The sequence below is a fragment of the Apis dorsata genome, unplaced genomic scaffold (genome assembly GCF_000469605.1).
Source record: "Apis dorsata unplaced genomic scaffold, Apis dorsata 1.3 scaffold_524, whole genome shotgun sequence".
NCBI lineage: Eukaryota > Metazoa > Arthropoda > Insecta > Hymenoptera > Apidae > Apis > Apis dorsata.
Genome location: NW_006263747.1, coordinates 320,227 through 328,730, shown reverse-complemented (window position 1 = coordinate 328,730; position 8,504 = coordinate 320,227). Strand labels below are relative to the sequence as shown.

The following is an 8,504-nucleotide window of genomic DNA, read 5'->3' as shown; positions in this document are numbered from 1 at the left end:
GCAGAAGTTCATATCCTGCGGTACCAGCCACACGAATATGGCTGCAATGACAGATTTACAGATTCCAGCCATCGGGCTGGTCGCTTCTTCGGGATTCTTAAAGCGTACGTTCAGCGAGCGAGATGTGCCTTGGATGGCCCGAGCGTGCGTCAAATCGCACCTCGACTGTTTATGCTTTACGTCTGCAACCTTCGTCTCTGTCTACTTCTTAAATTTCTTCGTCATCACCACTCTTCTTTTGCGCCATAAGTAACTCGACTTTTATTTAAGTATTGAATTTAAATCTGGGAAACATAGATTAATAGTTTATATTTTCTTATTTTAATCAATAATATATGTAAATAATGTAAATAATTAATATTTACATTGTATAATAATAATTACATTAAAATAATGGCTATTGTTTAATCCAAATTAAATATCTTATTTTAGAGAAAATAAATTTCGTTAAATTTAAAAAAAAAAAAATGGAATTTATTATTATACTGATTTATTATTAAACAGAAATTAAACATTGGATATAATATATTATGTTGAAAAGTAACGAGCATAATTATGCTACAGACTTATTAGCAATAATAAAATCACTATAGATTACCGGTTGTCGACTCATCCTCCTTAATTGCACGACGACAAGTAACTTGGAACAAATATGATTTAAAATTGGGTTTGATCATAAATTTATGTTTGAGCCAAAATGGCAAACGTTCCTATTTTTTCTATTTTCCTCGCATATATATTATTTCCTGGAATGCATAATGAGAATTAATTTTATTGAAATATATATGGTAGGAAGAAAACAGGAAGAAAGACGGACATGTCTGTTAGCGCCATGAAAACTGTCCAAGCAAGCGAAGTATCCGAAGACAGACACTGACCGTGAACCATAAGACTTAAAAGAAGTTTACCTTATGTCGTAAATAGAAGGACGTCTTTCTTACACCCGAAGTTGACACGAAGAACCACGTGCTCTATAAAGTTTCAAGAATTTCAATCCTTCACTTGAACTTTATGTTAAATTTTGTTGACATTAATTTATTTTATTCACTATTGATATATTTTTAGTTGTAGCATTTTTTATAAAAAAAAAAAAAAAATTGACATAAAATCACAATCAAACGAGTGAATGAATCAATGTTTTTACAGAATTCTTTCGCCACAGTCCAATACTTGCCAATTTTACGAAAAAAAGCAGACAAAAGAAAAGTAATACGTATAAAGTGAATCTCAAAAGATTTTCGCTGTAACATAGAGAGAGAGTCGGCAGGCATATCCTATCTCGCCGCTGGAATCCTCATATGTCTTTCATCGTGCCTTTCCAACACCTCGGAGCCTCTCGGATCATTTTGCTCGGTCTCTCTTCCTCTTTTCTTCCGAGAGTCCATGTCTCAAGCCACGGCAATACGAGAAGGCAATCATATCCCATCCCACTGTCCCAGCTCGACCAAAATATCACTTCAACTACTTACTGAGTGGCCAAAACCAGGGCCGTGCTTGCACGGTATGTCAATCACCCCATCGAATTTTTATTTTTCTTAATTTCTATTGTGTAGCGTAATGTGATCACATCGAACGGCCTTGATATTTTCTTTGATTTTTTATTGATAACTGTGCAAAGAAAACCTTATTACTATTTAATGTTTTAAACATTATGCTATGTAATTTTTGTAACATTTGTAAAAATTATTGTTAAATTTGAAATCTAAAATTATATTTTTTAAAAAAAATCATAAATAATTTATGAGATATATTATAAAAAATGTATATATATGCGTTTAATACATCTTATTTTATTAATAGAATAATGAAAAATTATTTTTTAATAATTTATTGTTTCTGTTCATATTTCTTTTTTTGTAAGTGCGTTTCTATAATTTTTAATTCAAATAAAAAAATATCACAAATAATTTTTCTTAATATTAATTGTTGCATTTAAAATATATTAAAAATTATTCACTAATATTATAAAATAATATAACAATATAATAACGATAATATAACAATATAATAAGACGATAATAAGTAAATCAATTAGTTTATTAAATACTAACTATAAACAGATATGTAATGGCGCCACATGACACAGATAATAAATGTAGCATGTATTACCATTCGTTGGTTAGATACAATTACAAAGATAAGATATAAAATGAACGTAATATTTAATTTTATGTTTTATGTTATAAAATACTAATTATACAAAAATTAATGTTTAAATACATCCTTTACGACTTATAATAACGAATGCAAGAATTATATTCAATTCATAAAAAATAATAATATATTATATAAATAATAATAAATAAATAATTTTTTTGATATCTTTTCGTAAATATTTCCATAAATTTTGTAAAATAAATAGAAACAAGGAGAACAAATTGTGTAAGAAGGATAGAAATAAAGTAAAAATTGTGAAATTAACGCCATCTCTAGAATGCTGCAAATGAAACACACAAAGAAAAAATAGAAAATAGTAAAAAAAAGATAGAGATATAATAAGAATTGATCTTTATTGCCATCTTTTGAGTATTAAAGATATTTTTTCAAAGAATAAAGTAGAGTAAAAATTGAAGGATAATATTAAATATTTTTGAAGAAATATCTTTGGTAAGTATAAATAAAGAAAGCAAAATATGTGAGAAAGATAGAGATGTAATAAAAATTAGCATTATCTTTAAAGTACCACAAATAAAATACAAAAAAAAGATAGAAAATAGTGAAAAAAGAATAAAGATATAATAAGTATTAGCCTTTAGCATCATCTTTTGAATACTGAAAAAATATTTTTTCAAAGATAAGATAAATAGAGCAAAAATTAAGGCATTCAATATTTTTGAAAAAAATTTTTGGAATTCAAAAGATAGCACTAAATCAATTCTTACTATATCTTTATCTTCTTCTCACTATTTTCTATGTATCTCTTTTCCTTGTATTTGTATATTTCATTCGAAACTCTGGAGATGGCGCTAATCCTATCCTAATTTCTATCCTTTTTATATATGAATTTACCTCTTTGTCTATACTTTACACGTGACTTCAAAGAAAATATGGTATATCAATTGAATACATTTTCATCGTTTTCAAAACTCATTACGTGTCTTAAATTTTAATATAAAGAATATAAATATTACATTTTTGGCTTTACAATATATTTTTAGAATAATAACTTTATAAAAAACATATACTCTGATATATGATATGAGTGTTTTGAAGCAACCATCGCTTGGCAACAGTGATGGCATTTAAATTCTATAATAGTTTTGTAATATTTTCGCTATTTTTTATTCATAATTTTAAATTGCAATTTAATTTCAATTTTAATCGTTACTAATTATGATTTAAATCCGAATCGAATCGTAATTTTAAAAATGACAAAATATCTTAACGCATGATACAAAATGCTTTAAATGTTAGGTATTTTTCTATACTTCATCTGTGCTAATTGTTTTGCAAGTAGTGTTTTTGTTTGAAGTTCTATATATATGTGTTACATGTTCATTTGTAAGTGTATGAACAATTGTAAAAAGATTGAAACTATTAGCAATAATTTATTTAAGTCTAAAAATGAATATAAACTATGAATATAATTAAATTCAAATCTAAAAGTAAAAACGTTTAAGAGACGTTTCAATACATAACCTTAATTTTTTTTACAAATGTATGTGTCAATTGTTTAATCTATATAATAAATTATTTTTATTATATTTTAACTACTTCTAATTACTAATATTTTTTATTTTTTTTTTTAAGCATATATTACTATTTTAAGTTTAAGAATGGATACTCCAGGATCTCAAGCTTTGGAAGTAGCTAAAAATATGAAAGACTTAGCTGTATTTAAAAAACCATTAGGTGTTGCAAAAAAACATAAAAAAGTACAACCAAAAATCCTAGATGAAGATACATATATAAAAAGGATGGGAGAAATTATTCAAAGAGATTTTTTTCCACATTTAGATAAACTTCAAGCACAAAATCAATATTTAGATGCATTAGAACAAAATGATGTGAAAAGAATGAGAGAACTTTATGAAAAATATAGTTCAGGACGTCCAACAACTGAAAGACCTGCTAGTCCAGCTACATTTGAAACACCTATGAATAAAATTGAATCTGAAGATGAACAATTTAAGTCTTCAAAAGAATCAAAAGATACACCTGTTGATAAAATTATAAAAGATAAAGACAAAACAGAGCTTACATCTGGATTGGATGCATATTTGAGTACTCATACAAGTGAAGATAATGCAAGTTTTGAGGAGATGATGATCGAAGCAGAAAAAAGACTAAAGCTTAAATTTGCTTGGCTTTATAAAGCTGAAGAGAATTCTAAAGTATCGAAAAATGATAAAAATTCAAATACTTTAGCTCTTGAAAATGATAACAAGAATCAATTAGATAGTTGGAATTATAAAAATAAAAATTATATTATGTATGTTCCTGATGGAGTAGAATTAACTCCTGATGAAAGAATAGATTTAGCTAAAAAAAAACAAATAGTAGTACATGAAAATACGAGACTTCGAATTAATCCTTTTAATGAACAGCAAAATAAAGAAACTATTAATGAATTAGCAAAAAATCAATCAAAAGCTAATGATGGGAAGATAGGAGTTGATGGCAAAGAAATTGTAAGAAATCCAACACCTAGAATAAACGGATTTAGCTTTGTAGCAACTCCAAGTCCAAGACCTGGAGAATGTGAGAGTCCTTTAATGACATGGGGTCAAATAGAAGGTACACCATTTAGATTAGATGGAGGGGATACACCATTATTGAGAACAAGTCAAGGACCATCATTTAGAATGGCAGAACCTCCAAAAAGAGAGCAACTTGCATTACAACTAGCAGAAAAAGCTGGTGAAAGACATAGAGATAGAAAAAATAAAGCTTTAGAAGCAGCAAGAAAATCATTAGCAACGTAAATATCCTTATTATTTGTGTTATTTAATTGTTTAAAAAATTTATACTGATTTTTATCTTCTTTTATCTAGTCCATCACCTAGATCAACCATGGATCGTTTGAGTACTATGTCTCCAGCTGCTAGAAGATTAGCTACTCAAAAACTTCGTATAGCAAGTACACCAACTCCACGAAGAATATCATCTTTAAAGACACCATCAATAGGTATTAGAACACCCAGCACTCCACGAATAAATACAGTTTTAAAATCTGAAAATCATCTTGAAAACAGCAATACACGGTGTCAAGATTCTGTTCTTACTGATAATTTGCTTAATTTGCCTCTTCAAAGGCAAAGAGCAGCAGACTTTTTTAATAAGTAAGATGTAAAAACATATAATGTATTGTATATAACTGTAAATATATTATTATATAATAGAATAACAAATGTAAATAAATACATCTTCATTAAATTCATATTTTATAATAAAATGCATATTAAAAAATAATGTCTTCATTGATACCAAACCGAAAATTAAAATATTTTGTCCCGCGACATATATATAAACAATAACATGGAAGTTACACGGAAATACCGATTCATCAAATTATCACGTACAACGTTCAATTCATTAAACATATTGTATCGTAATTTAAATTATATCCAATACATATATATATTCGTTTACATTACCATCAAAATTTAATCAAATATATTTACTATTCAAAAGTTATTTAAATGTCCATTTTTTAAAAATACGGGAAGTTTTTATAGTATTTTAAAAAATAACAGGAAACGCAGTATGCTATTAAATTGCATAATTTATCTTTGAATTCAGATTTTTTTGTATATATAAAGGGTTTAAAAAAAAAGAATGAGTCAGAATGTTCAGAAGATACTCATCAATATGAAGTCTTCAATATTGAATACACTTTTTATCTTAACAATAGCATATTTAATAGTTCAAGTACAAAATAAGGAATGTACGTGCGGTAGTTTGGGACAAGGTATATAATATAATTAAAATTTAATTGTAATAGAACAATTTTTAAAGATTAATAACTCAATTATATTGCTTATAGGTTCAAATCCTTGCACTTCTAACGAGGTTGTCGTGAAAGCTACAAAATTACCAAAACCTACACATTATGTATCACCACAAGAAATCAAGAATGCTGCAAATGCAAAAATTAGTCAAACTGATTGCTCTAATTCACAAAGTAATAGCAACTCTATTCCTCAAAGTAGCAGTGATTCAAAGAGCAATACTTGTGGATGTAATGAAAATACATACAATAACAATAATTTAAAAACACAAAGTGAAAGTAGTGCAACTGCATATAGTTGTTCTGGTTCAACTAATTCTGACAATTCTAATGAATCTAAACAAAATTTAGAAACATTGGAAGATTCTAATAATTTCAATGGCAATGTTGCACCTAGGTATATGTTTTTTTTTATTAATAAATTTATAAAGTTATAAATATTTATAAAACTGATAAAATTTAAACTATATTTAAAATCAAGAATCATATAAAAACTTATATTAAACTTATTAAATATATTAAACTTATATTAAATTTTTATCTTTAGATTTTCACCAATTGGAGATTTATGTTATCCTCTTCCAATAGAACCTAATAGTGGAAAATTAATAGAAAAAACTAAGGTTACACCAGCTTATCCTGGCAAACTTGTATGTTGTCCTCCTTCAATTCCTTATGAAACATGTATAAACACAGCTATTGGAAAAACTGAAATTATATCTAGTGATCCCAAATTATTTAGTACATCTAATTCATATGGAAATATGAACTTTGAAACAAATTCTGCAATGTATAATAATTTACCTATTTTTAATTTAAATAATGGAAATGGACAAAAACAATATTCAAAAATGAGCAGCACTTCTTCAGATTGTTTTGATTATATTACAGGTTTAATAATTATTAAATATATTATTGTAATTTTTAATAAAATATAAAAATTCAAAAAAAATTATTATATATTTTTCAGATGAAATTCAAGATCATAATTCATATCCAGCAGCAATGCCAGCAGATGCAGTTTCTCTTACTCTTGCATACAAAAATCTTCGTGCGCCAAATGTAATTTATAGACAAGGAAAACAATTTGTTCCAGAAGATAAATTATCTTTTGGTCATAGAACACTACCAACTGATGTAAAAAATGAAAATCAAATTCTTGATATTGCAGAAGAAAAATTAGTAACAGTTAACAAACCTGTTGTAGAATTAAAATTAGCACCTCCAAAAACTGTTGTTATTGGTTCCTATGATGAACAAGAAGAGGCTAAATTAGCAGAACTTGAAGCAATTGAACGTGAAAGTATAACACAAGAAGAAACTTCTAATCAAATGTCAGAAAGTCTTATTACTTACAAGTAAGAAAGAGTAATGACAAAATAATTACTTAAAATTGTTAATATTTTTATTAGTATTTATATACACATTTGCGCATATTAAAGAATATGTAATTTAATTATTATTAATTTTATATTACTAATTATTTACAGAGATTTAGGCTATGCACCAGTAAATGCAAATTATCCAAAATCTACAAGTTATAATCAAGGAATAAGCAATATAAAAATTGATGAGAGTGAAGAAGAACCATGTGGATCTTTGGGACCATCTAGACCAGATTATATTCCAGGCAGAATAATAGTCCAAGAAAATCTTTTTAATGAAAATATGGAACTTCAAACTTCAGGATCTAAGTCATGTCCAACATAATATATCAAATAATGCAAGATTTGATTTTTTAAGTTCAAATTATACTAAAATTGTACATTAAAATTTTTTGTTAATAAATGAAAAATTATTTATTTTTTTTTGTTAATAAATGAAAAAATTAAAAAATGAAAAATGTTTGTTCTAATATACATAACATATACATAACTGAAAGGATACATAACTGAAAGGATACATAACTGAAAGGATTGATTAAATTATATAAATATGTATCTTATAATAAACAAATTTTTGTAATATTAATTCTATATCTTTTATTATTACATTTATACATATATTATTTTTTATATTATATCAATAAATTTATTTAAAACTATATATAATATTTACTGATTTTGTATTTAAGAAATTATAAAAAAAAACCAAATAATCAAATAATGAAATAAATAAAATTTTTTTATATAATATCTATATTAAGTTTATATGAAATTTAAATAAGATAATTATTTATTGATTATTTATATAATAATAATAATAATACTAATAATAATAAAAATAAATAATATAATAATTAATATAATAATAATATTAAAAATATAATTTTATGTTTTTTTAATAACTGTGTTTATACATAAAAAATATTAGAATAATAAAAAATTATTATAATAATTAGTAATTATTAGCATATAATTATTATATAATAATACTTTATTTTATTTTTTTAATAATTAAATTATTTAAATAAAAAATTTGAATATAATATAGTATATAATTTTAGTACAACGTAAAAATTATTAATATAGCCATGATATTAAAAAAAAGAATATTTTTTTCTTTAAAAAAACAATTATTTTTTCGAATAATTATAATATATTAAATATATTAT

The 8,504-nt window shown here is 25.1% G+C and overlaps 1 protein-coding gene and 1 long non-coding RNA gene across 2 annotated transcripts; one reads left to right on the top strand and one right to left on the bottom strand.

Moving 5' to 3' along the window:
- Positions 1-6: 6 nt before the first annotated feature.
- On the bottom strand, positions 7-1,675 carry LOC102677123. The gene is made up of 3 exons (XR_422487.2): positions 909-1,675; positions 599-746; positions 7-284 (listed from the first exon to the last, which is right to left on the bottom strand). It is a non-coding gene; the product is annotated as an uncharacterized LOC102677123 (long non-coding RNA).
- Positions 1,676-3,007: 1,332 nt separating this feature from the next.
- On the top strand, positions 3,008-7,753 carry LOC102677763 (uncharacterized protein DDB_G0271850-like). The gene is made up of 8 exons (XM_031512861.1): positions 3,008-3,449; positions 3,751-4,921; positions 4,995-5,284; positions 5,855-5,911; positions 5,987-6,347; positions 6,498-6,841; positions 6,921-7,308; positions 7,441-7,753. Exons 2-8 carry the CDS (start codon positions 3,777-3,779, stop codon positions 7,658-7,660), a joined length of 2,805 nt encoding a protein of 934 aa, XP_031368721.1. The 5' UTR covers positions 3,008-3,449; positions 3,751-3,776; the 3' UTR covers positions 7,661-7,753.
- Positions 7,754-8,504: the final 751 nt, after the last annotated feature.